This window comes from Papaver somniferum, chromosome 5, assembly GCF_003573695.1.
Source record: "Papaver somniferum cultivar HN1 chromosome 5, ASM357369v1, whole genome shotgun sequence".
NCBI classification, from domain to species: Eukaryota; Viridiplantae; Streptophyta; class Magnoliopsida; order Ranunculales; family Papaveraceae; genus Papaver; species Papaver somniferum.
In genome coordinates, this window is record NC_039362.1 from 66,096,174 (window position 1) to 66,117,524 (window position 21,351).

A 21,351-nucleotide genomic window follows, 5' to 3' on the forward strand; every position below is an offset into this window, starting at 1 on the left:
CGTTAGGTTTCGTTTACCTAAGGCGGGCAAGAAGGGAACGGTGATGAAATCCGAACCCTTATCTTATACGGCCAGTTCTTGCCCTTTACTAGGAAATTAAAGCAGCCGGTTCAGTCCTCAACATATAATCACCTTAAGGCAGATAGTAAACCCGCTGACAGGAGATTCGCAGGTGTTTAGAAGTTTACCTCCCGTACCAGACGGGCGAAGAACCGTTGTAGTCGACTCGGGCCACTGACTCCGGTGTCAGTGTGCGAACCCGAGGGGCCGAGACGATATTGTAATCGTCGTCCTTCCCTGCAAACAGTTTATATTTATTTTATTTTTTTATATAACCCTTCCGTAGGGTTTAAAATTAAAATAAATTGTCCAAAGTCCAGTCCAATAAAAAAAATACAAATAATAATAATAATAATTACAAAAAAAAATGGAAAGTCTCTTAAAAAAAATAAAAAAATAATAATTCTCTCTCTCTTTTTTTTTCTCTTTTTTCTTTATTTTTTTGCTTTGTCTTTTTTCCTTCTCTTTTAGCTTTAAGCTTTGATTCCAAGGTCTTTAGTATCCAACTTCAAACCTGTAATACAAAGACACAACCAAAGAGACGTAAAAAGAACAAATGGAATAATAAAAAATAATAAAAACCTAAAAATTCTACCTAAGCACAAATCCGAGCCGGCGACGCCAAAATGATTGAGGATTTTTTATGGGGTTTAGTAAATAGGATTCGTTTCAGACTTGTGAAGGAAATGGAATTTTTAGATTTAATAAAATTATATATACAAAAATATTAACAATGGGTGAGAGGTACTAGGACTAAGGATTTGGCTGAATTCACTACACAAGGTTCATTCATATATTCTTTGACAATTAAAACTCAATAAAATTAACATGGACTCTGATTTTGCCAAGATAGATTCTTAAAACATTGATTGTAAATCCTAAGCATGATGTATCAAAACACCTAAGCTAAGCATACATCATCAAATTAAATAACAACCAATTAATTCAAATCATATTTCAATTTTAAATTAATGCAAAAGTCATAAAAAAGAATAAAATAAATTTACCCGTGTATGAAATTCACTCTCCTCCGTCGTCCCAGTGTTGGGTTTAGCTCATCATGATAAAAACACGCTCAAAATATTTATTTATTGCTCAAATGGTGTTTACAATGAAAAGAAGAAGACAAAATGGTGTAAATCGGGTGTTTGCAACGTTTATAATCGTTGCATACAAAGAACGATACATATCAAATGCTGTAGTCTTTGGGAAACTACGACCCACACTCCACTGTCGCTGTCCTTGTTGAAGAACGACTGTCTCTTACAGTCTATTGTTCTTCGTGTTCATCTTCATGCAGCAGCGGAAACAGAGTTTTGTTAAACTCTGATTTCGTCTTCTCTAGCTCTCCCTAGCTCCCAAAACTCTCGACCACCCTTCTTTGTACCTGGAGAAACTTATTTATACTCAACAGGGCCCTCGAATCTCTCCATAACTTCAAAATATTTCCCATGACTCGACAGTAAAGAGAAAATATTCTCGGATTGTTTTCTTTCCTTTCTTGTTGATAGACATATTTATGTGTCTAATATGTCTCAATTGTATGTATTGTTAGTGATCGATTTTGTATTTATTGTGTTATTTTATGTCTTTGTAGGAAATTTTAGAGAAATAAGCCCTTGCGGCGAAATGGGCTTAAAAAGTGGTGTTTTACACCCCAGGATAAAGTGTTAAAGGCACCCCAGAAATGCGCTAAAAGCACCCGGAGGAGTTGTTAAAAACACCCAGAAAAATTATTGTTTCAGCCCCAAAAATTACTATTTCCGCCCCAATTGCTAAAGGGACCCAGGAATGGATAAAGGGAGGTCCCTTTCTTCCAAAATTTGAAATCAGAAAAAGGCGGGAAAAATGATGCATGCAACTGGCAGAAGTTTGATCGGACATTTGGACGTGATTTTGTGCGATTCAATCGCTGAAACTTTGTGTAAAGATGTGATATATCATAATAAAGATGGTATGGGTGTTTGGTTCGACCATAATTGGCTTGAATTGGCTAGGAAATCCACGAGCTGGAAAAAGGGGAATACGTGCAGGGAAGAGTTGTTCACGGGATTCAGCGTGTTTGTACGTGTTTGGATGGAGTTGGGATGCTGTAGAAACTTGTTTGGAGTGTGTTCCACATCAACAGAAGCGCGGAAAAGGAATTGAAGGAAAGAAAATCCAGTATTTCTTTGAAAAAGGAAAGAAAATATCCCGAGTGAAAGAAGATTATTTGGGATTAATGGAGGAGATTCAACGCGTGTTTTTGGTTTAAATAGGTTCCCTGGGAGTCCTAGAGGGGGTGTCGAGAGTTTGGGGTCGAGAGAAGGTCCAGAGAAGCAGAAATCAAGAGTTGATGAAACTCTGTTTCTGCTGATGATGATGATGAAGAACACCAAGAACACGAAGAACAGACTCGCAAGGACAGTGGTTTATCAATAGTGTCTAAGACGCACAGCCGTGGGTCGCAGTGCAGTCTAAACATCAGCAACACTTCTGTTTTATCGTTCATTCTGTGACGTTATTTGTGCGTCGCAGATTACAGTTTTACACCATTTTCTCCTTTTCTCTCCATTGTAAACACCATTTGAGCTATAAAAATATATTTTGAGCGTGTTTTCATCATGAGGAGCCAAAACCCAACACTGGGACGACGGAGGAGGCTGAATTTCATCCTTGGGGTAATTTATTTTATTCTTTTTTATGACTTTTGCATTAATCTAAAATTGAAATATGATTTGAATTAATTGGTTGTTATTTAATTTGATGATGTGTGCTTATCTTAAGTGTTTTGATACATCATGCTTAGGACTTACAATCAATGTTTTGAGAATCTATCTTGGCAAAATCAGAGTCCGTGTTAATTTTATTGAGTTTTAAATTGTCAAAGAATATATGAATGAACCCTGTGTAGTGAATTCGGCCAAATCCTTAGTCCCAGTACCTCTCGCCCATTGTTAATATTTTTGTATATATATTTTTTTTTTATTAAACCTAAAAATTCCATTTCCTTCACAAGTCTAAAACGAATTCTATTTACTACAACGACTCTCAAAAATAAAAATCATTTTGGCGCCGCCGACGCGGATTTGTGCTTAGGTAGAATTTTTAGGTTTTTATTATTTTTTATTATTCCATTTGTTCTTTTTACGTCTCTTTGGTTGTGTCTTTGTATTACAGGTTTGAAGTTGGATACTAAAGACCTTGGAATCAAAGCTTAAAGCTAAAAGAGAAGAAAAAAAAGACAAAGCAAAAAAATAAAGAAAAAAGAGAGAAAAAAAAAGAGAGAGAATTATTTTTTTTAAGAGACTTTCCATTTTTTTTTTAATTATTATTATTATTTTTTGTATTTCTTTTCATTGGACTGGACTTTGGACAATTTATTTTAATTTTAAACCCTACGGAAGGGTTATATAAAAAAAAATTAAATATAAACTGTTTGCAGGGAAGGACGATTACAATATCGTCTCGGCCCCTCGGGTTCGTACATGACATAGGAGTCGTGGCCCGAGTCGACTTCAACGGTTCATCCCCCGTCTGGTACGGGAGGTAAGTCCATCGAAACACTCGCGAATCTCCTGTAAGCGAGTTATTGTATTCCTTAAGGTGATTCATTGATTGAGGACGAATTTGGACTGTTTTTAAATTCCTAGTAAAGGGCAAGGCATGGCCAATACAAGATAAGGGTTCGGATTTCATCACCGCTCCCTTCTTGCCTGCTTTAGGAAAACGAAACCAAACGCGAACCTAAGCTTAAAATTTTGACTAAAACGAGACCTATAGGGTAATGAGCTTAGTAGGAAAGTCGTTCGAAAAATATTGGTTACTCTTTTAGCATACTTCGAAGTTGATGATGGTTTCTGTGAGTTGAATGCGTGATTGCGCCGCCTAGTGATAGCGGTGAGGCCTTGGGTATCAAAGCTCCACTGAGCTTCCCTCGCCTCAATTCAACTTACTTTGACTCGGATTGATTCCAGAGGGGTTTGCTTAAATTGTTACGAATTCCCTTTCGATGGATTAGAAGCTGGTCTAGAAACAATCTAAGTGGAGCCATCATGCTTGTTGTTTGCTAGATTTTATAGGTTTGATTTGGTCGAGTCAGCCTTGTTTGTGATTGTGTAGAATTCCCTTGCAATTAAGAATGTCGAGCTAGTATGATAGAAGCCAATACAATGAATATCGACCTGAATTTGAATATGGACATCATCATTTTTATTACCATGGTGGGAATAGTGGTTGGGAACGCCAAACTTTTCAAGGTTATGGTTCATACCATGATGAGCCCAATCACTATCCTCACAACCATCAGTCATACGAGAAAAATTCTGCTAATTCCTCTTTACTTGAGTCGACACGTAAGTTAGCTGAGACAGCACGTAAGTTCGCTGAAATGAATAACTTAGTTATGGACGAAAATAATGCAATGAGTGAACTTTCTTTACCTGATTTCCTAGATTACGTCAGGAATTCATGTGAGTCGGCCCAAAAGCTTTTGTTAGAGACCCAGAATAAAACTTCTCTAAAAGATCTAAATTTCCAAAATAGTGTTTCCAATTTTACCCTTGATGCAAATAGTGAATATTTGCCTAATTTAGAGGACGAGGTTAGAATAAAAGACACTACTTATTTAGATAAGGTTCAATCATCTTCGTACTATTATGATGAGGATAGTAGTAATGAAGAATCTGAAATGTGTAGGCATAGTGATCAGGAATCTATTAATCCAATTGAGCTTTATAATTATTCTAGTTCAAATCCAAATAATTTTTATGATTATTCACCTATTCAAAAGGACGAGGATTTGATTAGGGATACCACCGTTTTAGACGATGTAGTTTTTCCTTTTGATTACGAAGCCGATAATGCTTTAGAGGAACGGGTTTATTCCGAAAATGCTGTTTTAGAGTCTGGCGACTTAGAAACAATAGTCTTAGACGAAGAAAATGAACTCGTAGAGCTATTAAATATGAGTAAGGATGCGTCGCTTGAGTATAACCTCGAAGGAGCAATTGACTATTTTCAGGATTCCAATGATCTAGAAATTAAGGAAATTGTAGCTAGTCTATCTAGAGATACCCAAAAATCTGAGTTTGGGGGTGATTATCATTCTCCTTGTGCCATACCTTTAGCTCTTACAAAGATCCCTCATTTTGGACTTGATATCTCTGCCTCGACCATTTTACAAGATTACCTTCATACTCGTTTTCCCGAACCTAATGATGTCCAGGAAGAAGTTCAGTCATTAGAAACCCATCCTCTGGTTGATGTGGTTTGCCCAGGCAATAATACCAAGATTGAATTTGTTTTCCCACCAAATAGTTTGCTTCCAACTGTGGGAACGCTTATATTCCAAATGTGTCGAATATTAAGTTGTGAGACTAAACCTAAATGCTTTAGGAAATTAGAATCGACACATTTGCTTAAGAATGACCACTACTCTCATTGTGGTCAATTATGTAAGTCAAATCTTATTGACTTAGAGGATCCTCAGTTATTTAGGTTATTATTGTGTGCTTCTAAGATCATATTTGAGTTTTTCCAGACTCTAGGACCTAATGATTCGTATCCCACCTATGAAGAAACGCAACCAATGAAAATTTTCTATTTAGACCCTTTCATAGAACCTGAACCTGAACCACAATTAGATATAAATTTCTTAATCAGGAAACTAAGTAAGGGCATGCTAGTCTTGTTCACTTTCTTGGTTCATTGCACTTTCCTTTGGTCAGCTTTATTTAGTTTTGAAGACCCACAGTTATTTCGACTGTTACTATATGATTCTACGTGGTGACTAATCCCTGCTTAGTCTGGCTGAAGACTTTAAACTTAGCACTTCTTGGGAGGTAACCCAATATTCATGCGACACGGTAATATCTTTCCTTATCTCTTTTGCTTCATTGGTAACAGTTTCTCCTTGTTCATGTTTTTAATTTTATCTTTAGAACATTGAGGACAATGTTAGGTTTAAGTTTGGGGGTATGGGAGAAACTTTTTAGTTGCATAATAAATAAACTCCAGAGCCTAGAAATTTATGCTTATTTAGGATGGCACTAACCAATCTAAGTGGATGGAAGCATTTTGGTTTTAGGAGTTGAGGGACCAATCTGACTAGATGGACATCTAAAGAGTCTATTCATAAAAACACAGAGCTCAAGTGTTAGAAATAACATGATAGTTTCACCATATCTCGTTGAGTCCTTTTCATTTCTGTTTCTATTTTTATTTTTAAACTAAGTTTCTCTAGGTGATTAGGTGGGGCTCACGATTCAAGTTGTTACCACTGCTAGGGTAAAATAGAGTGACTGAGTATTGGAAAAAAAAATGAAAAAAAAAAAAAAAAAAAAAAAAAAAAAAAAGTTATGAAAAACAAAAAATTAGAAGAAAAAGAAAAAGTTTTAGACCAGACCATTTGACCAAACAGAATAAAATTCAATAAAGTCGGCCACTGGAACCCTTGTATATGCCAGTTGTGTTGACCTAGAGTTAGGATTATCTAACATTGGTTCCCTTGTATATGCCAGTGATTTGATATTAGTCAGACTATCTCAGTCATTTAGGATAGGTTTATTTTGGCAGTGGCCTTCAGACAGATATGAGAAACATCGTTCACCTAGTTAACATCAAAACCATCTATATTTTTTCTATATCCATCTCTTAATCTATCCATATGATTAGTCTGACTCCGAGTATGATGTCCATCGTGAAACTATCTTAGTAGAGCTCTGTCACTTATATGAATTTTAGTATACTTGGGTGCAAACTCGTATACAACAATTGGAATTTCGCATCAGGGTACTTCCTCCTGTAATTAATAAGTATGCCAACCAAGGAGATTCTTTAGTGCCTTCCAAGGTTCTGCATAGATAATCTAGAGTCTGGAGTAATGGTTTTGTGGGCACACCTCTGGTAAACCCTCCCGAGATTAACTCGGTCACTAGGGACACCTAATGAGTTAGGATTTTATTTTCCATATTAGTTTTGCTCGAGGACTAGCAAATAATAAGTTTGGGGGTGTTGATAGACACATTTATGTGTCTAATATGTCTCAATTGTGTTGTCACCATCGTGTTGTTGTTGACTAGATATGGGTCGCTTACCTTTGCTATCACTTATTTTTGGTGTGGCTTCGGAATTTTCACCTTGATGCAGGTTCCTTATTCGGCCTTCCCTTTTTGTTTGGCACCGCTGCCTCATCACCTTGTTGTTCTTTGTCACTTGATGTTGGTACCTTCGGCGTCCCACCCCTTTACTTTGGAACCTCCGCTACATCGACTCTAGTTGTGGCATCCGCATCCTCGGCTTGTTGTTCTTGTTCAATCGATGTAGGTACCTTCCTCGGCCTACCCCTTTTCTTTGTAACCTCCACCATATCGACTCTAGGTGTGGCATCTGCTTCCTCGACTTGTTGTTCTTGTTCAATCGATGTGGGTACCTTCCTCGGCCCACCCCTTTTCTTTGGAACCTCTGATTCATCGGCTTTTGGTGTGGATACGAAATCCGCCATTTGTTGTTGACTTGATAGTGGTTTCTTCCTCGTCCTACCCCTTTTGTTTGGAACCGGCGCTTCTGCGAGCCTTGATAATGAAATCTCACAAGCGGTTTGAACTCGTTTATTACTTGCCTCGATTTCACATTCACGTTAATCCATTTCTTTTAATTCTTTCCTTTGTTTTCTCCTTGTTGTTTCGGTTTGTGGTCTACCGGGAGGATCTCCCTTCGTTGGTTCTTCACTTTGTGTTGTCCATGGGAGAGTAATTATCCTTAGTTGGCTTGAAAAGACTTACCGGCTAGCCGATTTGCCACGTGAGTAAGCTTCGAAGAATTCCTTTGCTTCGTTAGTATCTCATGGTGATTGTCCGGGAGCTTCCGTAGGGGAAGGGGTGAAAGATAATTGCTTCCAAAACGGATCAATAACCTCAATAGGTATCACTTCTTCATACTTAACAAGCATATGACGACACGGAATCCCCAACGAAGACATGTCGGGACAAATACACACATCACCCGGTTTGTCGTAGTTTATCTCCTTTTGCATTTTTCTCATCATATGTTTTATTGCCCAATGAGAAACGTTGAATTCTATTCCTCGGAGCAACTTACCATATTGAAGATATGAAGTCATCCTTTCCATTGAGATTTTATCAAAAGCCTTCTTGATCCTATCGATATCACTCTTAAAGTATTGCTTCATTTCCTCGGGGACCGTAACCACGTTTCCTTGGTTAGACTCGATGAGACCTTTAAATATTCCATGAGCGGACTCCGCTATACTAGTTGTTTCATTCCCGTAGTGTCTATACCGGTTTGTCCATGCACGCACAAATTTTTCCTTGAACTTATCCAACCATTGATTCCGACAATACGAGACGGCAGTCGGATAAGCTTCGTTCCAATTGGCAATAAACTTTTCCAAATTATTTTCGTACATATCCTCGGTAAGAGACCAATAAACTTTCTCCCAATCTCTTTGAAATTCCAACCACTTTTAATGATTTTCCTCATGTTCTTTGTACACTTGCTCTTTGATCTTGCCTCTTTCATCTTTTTCTTCTTCAGGTGATAGTTTGTTCTTGCGAACATCTTCCTCTAGTTGAAGAATCATTCTCTTCTTAATATCCTCCTTAGAGGGTTCAAACAAGGCATGGAAATCTTTTATCACATTTTGACGTATATGATATGTACATAGGAAATTTTGTGCATTAGGGAAGACGTCGGATATTACATTCATTAATGCGTCATCTTGATCGGCTATGATGACCCTCGGAAGATGATTTTCCCGGAAAAATAATTTCAATTGTCGTAATACCCAATTATAATTATAATACCTCTCGTTTTTCACTAAACACCAGGCCAATGAGAATAATACCTTGTCTGATGTTTTCCCCAGGATGTTGACCAACGACATGTTGTATTTGTTTGTCTTGTAGGTGCAATCCATCATAAGAGCACGAAAACATGTATGAGACAATAATGCAAGCAAAGGATGCGAAATGAATATTTGAAGGGGCTTGTTGTCCATCCCTCTTTTAATTATACGCGTGTAGTTGTAATACCAAACAATCTTCTCAAATTCTTGCATAACGCTCATCCTCTCCAATTCAACTCTTCTGATAGTTGTGAGTTCGCTATAAATAGTACTTAGAGAAGACACGTTCATCTCATCCTTTTCCTTGAAGCCTTTGAGAATTTGTCTTTGTTTGATACATGCTTTGGTCAATCTCTTTACATCCTCCAATTCATGAGGTTTTAGCTTCGCAACTAGGGAGTGACCAACAAAATCTTCCGTATCCGGGTGGTTATGACGGCTGAACCACACCGTACAATCTCATTCCTTGACCTTGTCTCTTAAATGGAATACAAGCTTAAAGGGGCAATTATCCTTCCTCGTGCGAGTCTTGTATACCCTATTAGTCTTCTTTGGATATACATAACCCTTTCTCTTGTGGCTATTCTTCTCCTTGTATACCCCACTTCTCTCGCAAGCCATCTCAAAACGAATCTTTGAACCTTGAGTATTCCTCACCAACACACACATGTTCTTAAGATCCGTCTCTTTAGCCCAAAAAATTGCTTCCATTTTAGATTTTATTCCCTACATAAGGACAACAATGAGAGATTATAAGGTTCATTACAAGCAATCCATTAGTAAAGTTCAAGATACTAGGTGAAAAGTATTCTTTGGTAACTTACCGGAGGCATTTTATAGTATTCCGACGTATCCCAACCTAGCGGTCATGCATTTGTTGGATCAATATATGTCACAACATAAGGATCGAATGAAAATAAAATAAATTAGTTCCCCAAAAAATTAAAATACTATGTCGGACCACGGTTTCGGCATGCTCGACCAAAGTTCCGGCATGCTCGAACTGAACCGAAACTGAAGACCAAATTTGAAACGCTTTCCGGCATACAAATTTCATTTGAAATCAACGCCGAAAACAAAGGTGTCGGCATGCCCATTATCTACGGTTCCATGCCGGTACAATGTTCCGGCGTGGTTGATAACATGCCGGTATTTAGCTGTGGAAGACACTGCTTCCTGTATGTTTTTTATGCGGTACCGGAATGGTAACGTTAGAATTGAACCATGCCGGTAGCATATTACATAGAATATTATGTGGTAGGTAAAAAGTAACTTCTGTACCGGCATGGTTTTTTCGGATGAATACAATGTCGGTTTGCCATTCAAAATGGGGGATATTTTAGGCCGGCATGGATATAATATAAATACCATGCCGGTAATGGTGCTGCCGGCATTGAATTCATACTACGTCCATGCTATTTCAGCTACAACAATGGTGGATTCAAAGAAAAAATCAAATTTTCAACACATTGGCACCTTTACTTGAGTATTGGGAGTGCTTGTATGTTGAACTAGTTTACTCTCTTGGGTTGGTTCTTCAAGAAACTCTCCATGCTCATAAAAATCATCATCTAAGGGTGTTGGTTCCACAAATACTTGCAATTGTGAGTTGTTGATATTAACAGAAGATTGAAGATATGCTTCTTGTTGTAGTTGAGCTAAAGATTCAGCAGCAATTCTGTCTTCACAATCATCCTCCATTTTCACCAAAAAAAGTTCCCTCTCAATTTTTTTCCCTTCTTCTACTCTCACCTCACTCACCCAAATACAAATAAAAATACACACTAATCATTTATCAAATAATCTAATGAATTCACTAATTATAATTAAGCATTAATCCTGATTAGTGAGGGGTAGATTAGGTATTAGGTACAATATTTAGATAAGGGGTGACCCTGATTTGATATTTGGATCCAGTTTTTGTCTTTTTCCTCTATCCCCCGATTAGTTTAAGTATCCCCCAATCGCGCGTTCTATAGAAAGGACATTAAATATACCTATGTATTATATTATGTTTACGAGATGAAGATTCTCCTTCATCATGTAAATCACCCATATTGAATTTCAATAATCTCAAAAATCTAAAAAAAATTCACTTCTTTTTCCTCTCAAAAAACCCAACTCTCTTACAAAGATCTGATTTCTCTACTAATAAAACAGTAACAACTTAACTTTAATAATCATTAACATTATTAATTAATCATAATCATTAAATCTAATCATAATCATCAACTCTAATTAAGTAAGGGTAGTTATGCCATTATCAAAAAATGGTGGATAAGGGGTGATGATGTTTTTTTATCCAATGACCCTATTTTGTACCATTAGGTATGCCTCAATAAAAAAGTATGCCTCAAAACAGGTTTCCTCTTATAATCTGGTTGTTACCCGCTCGAATCCAACCACAAAATCCACCCTTTAAAATACACCCTTATTCAACTTAAAAAAATACCCGTTACTAGCAGCAATTATCACAAGTTGCTTCCAAAAGCTGAAAGCAACTAGCCCAAGTCCAAAAGTCAAAGAAACTTTCTCAAGTTGGTTCCAAAATTTGAAACAACTTTTTTAAGTTGACCCCAAACAAATATTATTTTTTGCCCCTCGAGGATACTTGTGTAAGGTCGACCAGTAAGAGTTTAACATCAATGAGGTAGAAAGAAATAAAGAAAAAAATGATTTCAATAACCCGGATTTGTGGACAAGGGTCCTCCAACTGATCTTTTTGGCACGTAAATATTTGAATACTAATATCAGAAATGAAGTATGTTTCTTTAAGTTAATAGCCATTTTGAACAATGTAATTGATGTAGTGAACTTGCATCCAAAAGGAAAGAAAACAAAAATGACATGACAAAGCTATTAAGACAAAGGTTGACTAAGCCAGACAGAACCTCCATCTTGTTGCATGTTTCATCACTTATCTAACCTCATGTTGGGGAATTACCAATATGCGATGCTATGCATAATATGGAACTTATTCAAGCAATAATACGCAATACCCAATATGACGAAAATAATGACAAATACCACAACACCAAGATTAACGTGGAAAAAACCTATTCAATGCGAAGAGTAAACAACCACGGATAAACTTCCACTACGATAAATAATGGGCTAAGAACGACTTCTACCAAACTGGGGTTTCATATAACTTCAAGGTGCATATAGCACTTGGATAACAATGCCCTCTTTCTCTACTCACCGCTAATGTTGGATAACTAATTCTTTACAAATAATTAGGTAGATTCAACCAATAACAAAACAAGGAAGATGAGAAACTTACTGCTACTAGGATTTGAACAAACCTTAGAAACCCTTTGAAGAGATGTAGGATGTGGTAGATAAATCTTCACCAATCAAAAACCGGTCCTTCGCCAGAACACCCTTCTTCTTCGAGCTCACAAACATCACCAATCGATTCCCTATGGTGGTTGTCTTCTTTTCTCTTTCCTTTTCTCCCTGTTTTTCACAGCTGCAAATCTCACATCTCTGTTTTGATCGTCGCATCCTTCTTGTTTTCACGAACAAGAGTTTAAACCAAATTTTCTTTTTCTAAACTCAACCTCCTTTATTTACATGGATGTTAATATAGGGTACCAATCTACTTGGAGATGTACCATCACAAAGGTAAGAAATGTTTTGTCTTATTCATAATTTGGTACGCCCCCAAATATTCTGGTACACCCATTAGCAATCTTGTTTATTTAGATCCCCTAATTCGGTAAGGGTCACCTTGACTTTTGGCCATAAGGAGTGAACGGCCCAATACCTCCTGCAAATTATTTTTTTTTTAAAGATAAATCATATTCATTGGCTAATATTACAAGTTCAGCTTCTGCAAGACTTGCAGAAGCTGCCTCCTGATTACATTTGGAGGATGATCACTCCACACAACATTACATATAGAGTTTCGAGCAAACTTAGCAAATACATCTGCAGGATGAATACATTTTCTATTTATATATTTTACAGCACACCTATAAAACAAGGAAAGCTGATCTCTTATGTACTTGATTAGCTGATAGTCTTCTCGTCTGCAACACAAGTCAATTCTAGAAACAGCATCCGCCACAACTTTATTGTCTGTTTGTACAAGAAGTTTTTTACAACGCAGTTGTTGAGCCCAATTTAAACTTTCCAAGACTGCTAGAGCCTCTGTTTGTTCACTATCACGCGCAGTTATTGAGATGGCTTTTGCAGCTAAGAAAACTTCTGCATCATTACGTATAATAATACCCATACCAGCAGCATTATTATTAGAATTCTTAGAAGCATCAACAGTAATAGAGATCCATCCTTTAGTAGGAGGAAACCAGTGCATATGCATTTGTGATGACCTATGATTATTCACTGATGCTTGATGATCTATTTGAACATCTATAGACATTGTATGACAATAATGATATATGCCTTGTATAGTGTTGTTAGGGTTAGGTTTAATGGCCTGGAACACAAATGAGCAACGTGCTTTCCGTATAAACCACATTGTCACCACCGCCAAATTGGAGAAATGAGCTGCATGAAATGAGACTGGATTCCGTTTTTGGTTCCATGATGAAAACCACTCTTATAAGTTGTTGAATGGTATAATGTGATGGCATAAATGTGATGAAGTACCAAACCAAACTGCTCTTGTGAATGGACATTTTAATAGAAGATGTATTGAAGTTTCAATCTCATTCCCACACATTGGACATATCTGAGATTTTTGAGGGAAGTATTTGTATATCACAGTTGCAACAGGTAAAATATTTTGCGATATTTTCCACATGAAGAATTAAAGCTTATATGGGAGTTTCATATGCCCTAGTTTTAACCAGTAAGGTGTAGAGAGAGTTGTGTTATTCATACCTTGCTGATGTTGGATAACTAGTTGATTATAATTAGAGCGCACTGTAAACTTGCTTGTTCTGGTGAGAGACCACTGCAACTTATCCACAGCTTGAGGAAATAAAGGTATCTTTTGTATCTCACAGAGAGTGGCGGGGTTGAAGTATAGTTGAAGTTGAGACAAGTCCCACTGCTGAGAATTGGTGATGAAATGAGATAGCTTCAGTTGTGGATGTTGGTTCAGTTGGGGTGAAGGAGAGATTGGATATGTGGTAAGCCAATTGTGTTTCCCTGGTTTTATTTGCTGACCATTTCCCACTTCCCATATATAGTGCTGCCTAACTATCTGAAGACCGTGTAAAATACTTCTCCATATTCATGTCCCATGATTTGGTATCACATATGTAAGTAAGTCCTTGTTTTAAAATAGCGCGTTCTAAGTACTTGAGCCCAGGGTGCATCAGGTTCAGTGAGTAGCCGCCATGCCATCTTTGCTAGCAAGCCCAAATTAAATAGATGGGGATTTTATAAATCCCAAACCTCCTAATCTTTTAGGAATACATAATGAGACCCAAGAAGTACCTCCAGATGTTGGTTTGTTCCACCAATAGCCCCTCTGAATTTGATTGTTTTTCTATATAGTGGTGTTCGACATTTTGAAGTACTTCATGTGAAAGTTGGCCATGGTGCTGATTACCGCTTGGATTTGGGTAGACCTGCCTGCTTGGTTGATGATTTTTCCATGCCATCCTTGCAATCTAATCTTCATTCGATCAATTGTTGGGGTGAAGCACTGTGATTTATTTCTTGATGTGAACAAGTTGATGCCCAAGTACTTCTCAGTGAGCGGCATTTGCTTCATTTTAAGCATTTGTAGAAGATCTTCGCAAGCTTCTGGAGATAGATTTTTACTGAAGCAAACACTTGACTTAGAGTAATTAATCATCTGACCTGATAGAACACTGAACTTTTGAATAATTTCTTGTAAGTTATGGATATAGGTACCTTTTGCTTCAGTAAACAACAGATAATCGTCTGCAAAGAACAAATAAGTAATGGATGGGCTATGCATTGCTGGTTTTACTCCTTTGATGAGCCTCTATGATTGTGCATGTTGAATTAATCTGCTGAATCCTTCCATACAGGGGATAAATAAATACGGTGATAAGGAATCACCTTGTCGCAGTCCCCGAGTTGGATAGAAAGCTTTTGTTGGAGACCCATTAACCAAAAGTGATACATAAACTGTGCTAATGCATTGATATATCAACTGACACCAATGTGAACAAAATCCCATGTGCTTCATGATTTGAATTAAAAAAGACCATTCCATACGGTCAAACGCTTTGGACATGTCCAACTTTACACCGATAATGCCAGAGGAAATCTGAGTTATTTCATATATGCAATCACTTCATGTGTTATTACAGTGTTGTTGGCAATGTTTCTTCCTAGTACAAATGCAGCTTGCCATGGAGAGACTAATTTAGCAATGATTGGTTTTAATCGGTTAGTGAGAAGCTTAGAGATGATCTTATATGAAACATTGCATAGACTAATTGGCCGGTAGTCTGAAGCTTTGTAAACAGTTTCTATTTTTGGTATGAGAATTTGAAAAGTATGATTTAACTGCTTGAGTAAATAACTAGTATTAAAAAAAAATTGTGCCAATTGAGTGATTGCAGTGCCGACAGTATGCCAGAATTTTTGATAAAATCCTGCTTGAAAACCATCGAGGCCTGGAGATGCCCAAGGTTTGAGTTGAAACATCGTGGCTTTAATTTCTTCTTCTGAGGGGACTTGGATTAACCTGATATTGTCTTCGTCTGACACACAAGCTGGAAACAATGTTAGAAATTCGTTATCGGTTGGTGGATTCGAAGTAGTGGTTACTCCTTGAAAGTGCTGCATCAAGTTATCTGTGATATTTGCTCGACTTGTATACCAAACACCTTGATTATCTTGAATGGAGTCAATATGGTTACGTCTCCGTCAATAATTGGCTTTCGAGTGAAAAAATTTGGTCTTCTTGTCTTCATATTTCAAAATGTTTTCACGTGATTGCTGAAACATCATGTTGTTATAAGAATCATACAGGTCATCTAACTTATCTTTGAGTGCTTGGATAAGATGCAGGTCACCGTTTGAATCTATTGTTTCTTGAAGTTGAGCTTGTAATTGATCAATGAAGGCTTGTATGTTACCAAATGTTGCAGTTTTCCACTGTTGGCGAGCTTGTTTGGCTGTTTTGAGTTGAGCCACAAATTGATAAGCTGGAGAATCCTTGACATCTGTTTTCCAACTTGATGCAATAATGTCTCTCCATTGAGGGTATTTAAACCAGAATTTATAACAACGAAATGGTCTCCGTAGAAGAGGCGAGCTTGGATCTATATGCAGTAAGATGGGAGAGTGGTCTGATCCCATAGGGAGCAGATGATATACCAATGCTTCTTTATACTTGTAGAACCAAGAAGAATTTGCTAATGCTCGATTTAGGCATACTCGAACTTGGATATTGGCAGTTCTGTTATTACACCATGTGAATGGATAACCAGAAAATGGAATATCTATCAATCCAATCTGATCTATAGCTCTTGAGATAGAAGAACGTGAAGGCGTCGTGTGAGTTGAAAATGTCTGCTTCTCCGTGGAATGTAATGTAACATTCAGATCTCCAACAATGACCCATGGTTGGGTAATGTGGCGGCTCATTTGGGTGATGTATTCCCATTGGGCCTGTCTAAGATGTGTATATGGCGATCCGTGCAAGTTAACATCCACTTATTGGTTCTGAATTGGACTTGAGTATGATATTTATTAAATAAGAACGATTTTTTGGGGACCATGGTTTTTTTGGGGGACCATGGTTTTATTTTGGGTAAAGGCATAAGAAGTAATTTTAGGTCACCCACCATATCTAGTTATTTATTTAATACCTAATCTACCCTCTTAATTAATTTTAGGTTATGATTAGTGAATGATTTAGTTAAAAACGATTAGTTAGATTAAACTAAAAGATGGGTTTATTATTAGTTGAGTAGAATTATTGAGAGAGTAGAGTTAGAGAAGATGGAGGAGAAAAACATGGAAAATAATTTTTTTTTCTAATTCACTAAGTTTGAGTATTCAAATGATGAAAACTCATCTGATTCTTCATCTCCATCCTTTCCTAGAATATTTGTTAATCTTCAAAATGATCCGGATTTGAACTGGATTTTGAACAGTTCGGTTGCCCCGTGAGATGAACAAGTAACCGAACTCATCTGAAAGTGTAGTTCGGTTACTTGTTCCAAACACGCAGGTTACCGAACTCTCAAATAATAGAATTTCTAAGAGTTACAGCGTTATGTTCGGTTGGTTCTCAACTAACCGAACATTGGTGTACAAAGTTCGGTTGGTTCGCAAACTGCATGCACTTTTGATCTAACCGAACTTTACGTAATATAAGAGTATATAAGTTTACAAAGTTCGGTTCTTTCGCAAACTTGAACCTAACAGCTAACCAACCGAACTCTGAGTTCGGTTTCCGCGATAAAATTGTGAAGTTGCCGAACTTAACAAACAAACAAAAATGTGAAGTTCCAGCGTCTATTGGATACGTTCGGTTACTTTGTAGTTTTAAAAGTTTTTGCGAACAAACCGAACTCTGTTGGCTAAGTTCGGTTATTTTGGAACTCAACATAGTGGCCACAACAACACAGTTCGGTTAGACTGGATTTGTTTTTTTCGGTTCTAAGGGTGGAGTTCGGTTACTTTGTAGTTTTAAAATTTTTTGCGAAACAACCGAACAGAGAGTTCGGTGACTTAGTTTTAAATCCAATAGAACCGAACTGTTCTTCGTGTTCTTCATTTTCAAGAAGTTCGGTTAGTAAACTAGGGTTTTTTGGAAAATCGGCCTAACCGAACATGGCTTTGTAACTCCTATTAAAACCCTATTTTGATGATTTCTATTCGATTGAAGCAATCAAAATCAAATTAAAGTGAAGGGTTTGTTGGAAAATACCTCTGGAGTGGTCCCATGGCAGAATCAGGTTGCGGTTGGCGTCTTTTATACTCGATAAAATTATTATGTAACTGAACTTAATTGTGATTGCATTGATGTTGTTACATTTCTTAAATAGGCGGTGGCGGTGGGAGGAGGTGGTGGTGGTAATCGGTGGTTGGTGGTGGTGATAATCGGAGGTGGTGGTGGTGGTGGTAATCGGCGGTGGTGGTTGGTGGTGGTGATAATCGGAGGTGGTGGTGGTGGTAATCGGCGGTGATGGTGGGAGGAGGTGGTGGTTATATATATAGGTAGTTATTAGGTTGGTTTTAAATTAAATTAGGTTGAGGATAGGTTGGTCATTTCAACATTTTAGGACACCCCTTATCATTATAGGGAAGGGAAGATGGCCTAATAAAACCATGGTCCCCTCAAAAAAAAATCATGGTCCCTAAAAAATCATTCTTAAATAAGAATTATTGTCTTGAATTTGAAAATAGAAGCCATCCTTCCGCATACCTCCTGCACTTGCAACACTTAGTTTACATTCATAAAAAATATCCAGCTTCCATGATATGAGCTTAGGCTTAAATTACTTGGTTGTTGAATGCATGTAACCTATAGGAGCCAACGGTCTTCAAGAACTCTTTTGATGGTCTTGAGTTAAAGATTTGATGACCTTAAACATGTTAGTCAAGGAGAATGTGTACCACTGATTCATTGCAAGTGACAATAAGTAAAGTTCTAAACTGTGAGCCCATAGAATACGTACCTAATAGAAGACTAGAAGTGGTAAAATTTGTGTTCAACAGAAAATCAAGTGGAAGTGATCCATATTACAATTCATGGATAGTTAATCTCTAATTGCTACATAAAGGCCTAAAGACTGAGTGATTCTACTTCTAACCTAGATAACATATACACAGTAATCCTACTTGCAGTCTGCTTAGCTGATTCATCTTCAGCCCTCAGAAAAGCTAGAAAACAACCAATTCGCCTGCCTCTCCTCCATCCTGCCTACACGAATATCCAGTTTCTCGGTTTCTCAGGACAAATTCACGGAGCCAGAATTCCCAAGTTGTTGCACCTATGAACAAAATGTAGACACATTCTCTTGAATGAACCAAAAGGTAATTCTCATCTTGGTGATCTTCCTTTAGACCACAAGACTTCGTCCACTGTTCCCTACTGGAGCTTAAGAGCCTCACTACTTAAAGACATCAGATAACAAATATTTCAGATGATTACAATATGCTTTGGTACAAATTCAGCAAAAAGTTCCCACTGGATCACAATACAAGTTCATTCATTAGACTAATAGCAGCAGCACTACCAAAACCAAAGTTAGCATTACAATATCTTCCTAACAATCATAGAAAATGAAAATAAAAATAAAATAACAGACTACAAATCATACCAAAATGAAGTTGGAAAGAAGCATGCCTAGCTAGAATCAAGTCAAACACAAAATCTCTGATTATTACTTTCTTCTACTCATCAAATCATCAATCTTAGGCTCCATTGTCACTGGCATTGGAGGAGAGAACAAAAAGTTCCCGTTTCCATTAGAAAACTGTTTGTGTGATCCATTATTGTTCATGACCTCAGTTTTCACATACTCTCTAGGACTACTACCTTCACTGCCATTACTGGATTGGGAAGCTCCTTCATCATCATCGTCATCCTCGGAAACTTTAGATGAGTAACCCCCAACAATTTCTTCAGCATTTCTAGACAAACTTTCCACAAATTGTTTCTGATTATTTCCACCACCACCACCACCAATGCTGACTACATCCGAATCTGAATCATGAGAACCACTACTACTTACGAAAACATTTCGCTCATTGACTGCAAATTTCACATTTTTCTTTGACTTAACTGAAACATTAGGTCTCTTCACCAAAATCCCATAATTAGGATTTCTAGAGTTTTCTTGCTCATCATCTACAGGGTGTAAATCTTCAATCTCCCCTTGTTCTTCTTCTTCTTCTTCATCAGTGTCATTCTCATCATAAATAACCCTGTAACAATTTTGAATTCTTTGACTCAATTTGTCCAGCACCTTTCGACTACCACCCTGATCATGACAAACCCTGAATTCCTGATTGTTTCCAGTTTGAATTCTCACATTCTTCATTGATTTAGACGAAATTTGTTGCCTTTTCGCTGAAATGCTATCAATAAACTCCAAAAACCTCACCAAATCTCTACTAATCAACCTCTTTCCATCTCGAATCATTGGATCACCACCCTACAAAGTCAATCCAACTCCTTTTTGAATCAAGAAATGCCTTAAAACTAAAAACCCATGCCAACAATAAAGAAATTGAATTGTTATTTACCTGAACAGAATCGAGCTTGAGAAGCAAATCCATGGCTTTCTGTGACAAAACAGAATGATTCAGCTGAGAATTGTTGTTATTACTTGAAAGAGATGATTTCAGGGAATTAAAAGAAGATTTGATAAAAGCTAGGTTTTTGAGGTATCTAAGAGTACGTGATCTTCGAACTAAGAAAGCACGGAAATGGATTTGGATTATACGAGCTGCCAAATCTCTGAGAGAAGGTTGATTATGATGAGAGTGAGAAGAGGAGGAGGAAGTAGACAGATGACGAAGAGATGATTCAAGGGCATCAATCCTACAATGTAGATTTTTAAGGAGAGATCTAGTTCGTTTCTCTTCCTGATTCTGTGTTTGTTTTTCATGTTGTTTCCGAGGTTTCAGGAATTTTGGATAGAGATGGTTTTCTGGTGGTGGTGGTGGTGGTTGAGAAGATTGAAGGATTTGAGTAACTATAGATTGGATTAGAAGCGGGTCTATTGAATAAGGTGTGTTACATTGAGGAGATGGAGAAGGATGATGTGAAGGTGGTGGTGGTGGCGGAGGAGAAGATTGAAGGATTTGGGTAACAATTGATTGAATTAGAAGTGGGTCTGAGTTAGGTGGATTACAGTGAGAAAATGGAGATGGAGAAGGATGATCTGAAGGTTGTGATGGTGGTGGTGGTTGACTAGAACCACCACAGTGACAAGCAGGGTTGTTGCTTTGCTGCTGATGGGGTAAAGGTTGCTGGTGGTGGTGGTAGTAATGGGTGTTCTGGTGATGAAATGCCATTGGAGACCAGAGTAGGTCTAGAGTGAGTGGAGAAGGGTACCTATTGGTAAGTGTATAATGAGGTAAACAACAAAAAGGCTTTTGCTTTACATCTGATCTGATCTTGATGTAATGGGAGGCATCTTGAGATGGATTTAGGTCAAGCTTTTCTCCAAAATGAGAGAGACCATGTAAATGGAATCTTCTCCCTAATCTCACTCTTATCCCATTTTTCAAATCAAAGTCCAAATCTAGACATTAAAAAATACAATACTTCTCCCGTAATATAAACCCCGTGAGAAGAATTTGTCTCTACCCCAAATATTGGGTAGTGCAGTTTCAGGATGGTTGGTGAATTTTGTGTCTTACAAGAGATGCATATGACCTCTTTATTCAAAACAGGTCAGTCAAGACCCAAGACTGGAGATGTGAAACTTGAAAATTAAAAATACTAAGGTTGTGACATTGCAACTTGCAAGTGCATCTTTACTGGAAAAGAAGAAGTTTCTAGGGAAAGAAAAAAAACCCGAGAG

At 37.5% G+C, this 21,351-nt stretch overlaps 2 protein-coding genes across 2 annotated transcripts; both read right to left on the bottom strand.

Annotated features, from left to right (window-relative positions):
- Positions 1–15,727: 15,727 nt before the first annotated feature.
- Positions 15,728–16,450, bottom strand: LOC113279138. Its single transcript, XM_026527843.1, has one exon. It carries the CDS (start codon positions 16,448–16,450, stop codon positions 15,728–15,730), a length of 723 nt encoding a protein of 240 aa, XP_026383628.1.
- Positions 16,451–18,928: 2,478 nt separating this feature from the next.
- LOC113281775 (BAG family molecular chaperone regulator 8, chloroplastic-like) lies at positions 18,929–21,076 on the bottom strand. Its single transcript, XM_026530617.1, has 2 exons — positions 20,066–21,076; positions 18,929–19,974 (listed from the first exon to the last, which is right to left on the bottom strand). The coding sequence occupies exons 1-2, from the start codon at positions 20,837–20,839 to the stop codon at positions 19,201–19,203; spliced, it is 1,548 nt and encodes a 515-aa protein (XP_026386402.1). The 5' UTR covers positions 20,840–21,076; the 3' UTR covers positions 18,929–19,200.
- Between the last annotated feature and the right edge of the window lie 275 nt (positions 21,077–21,351).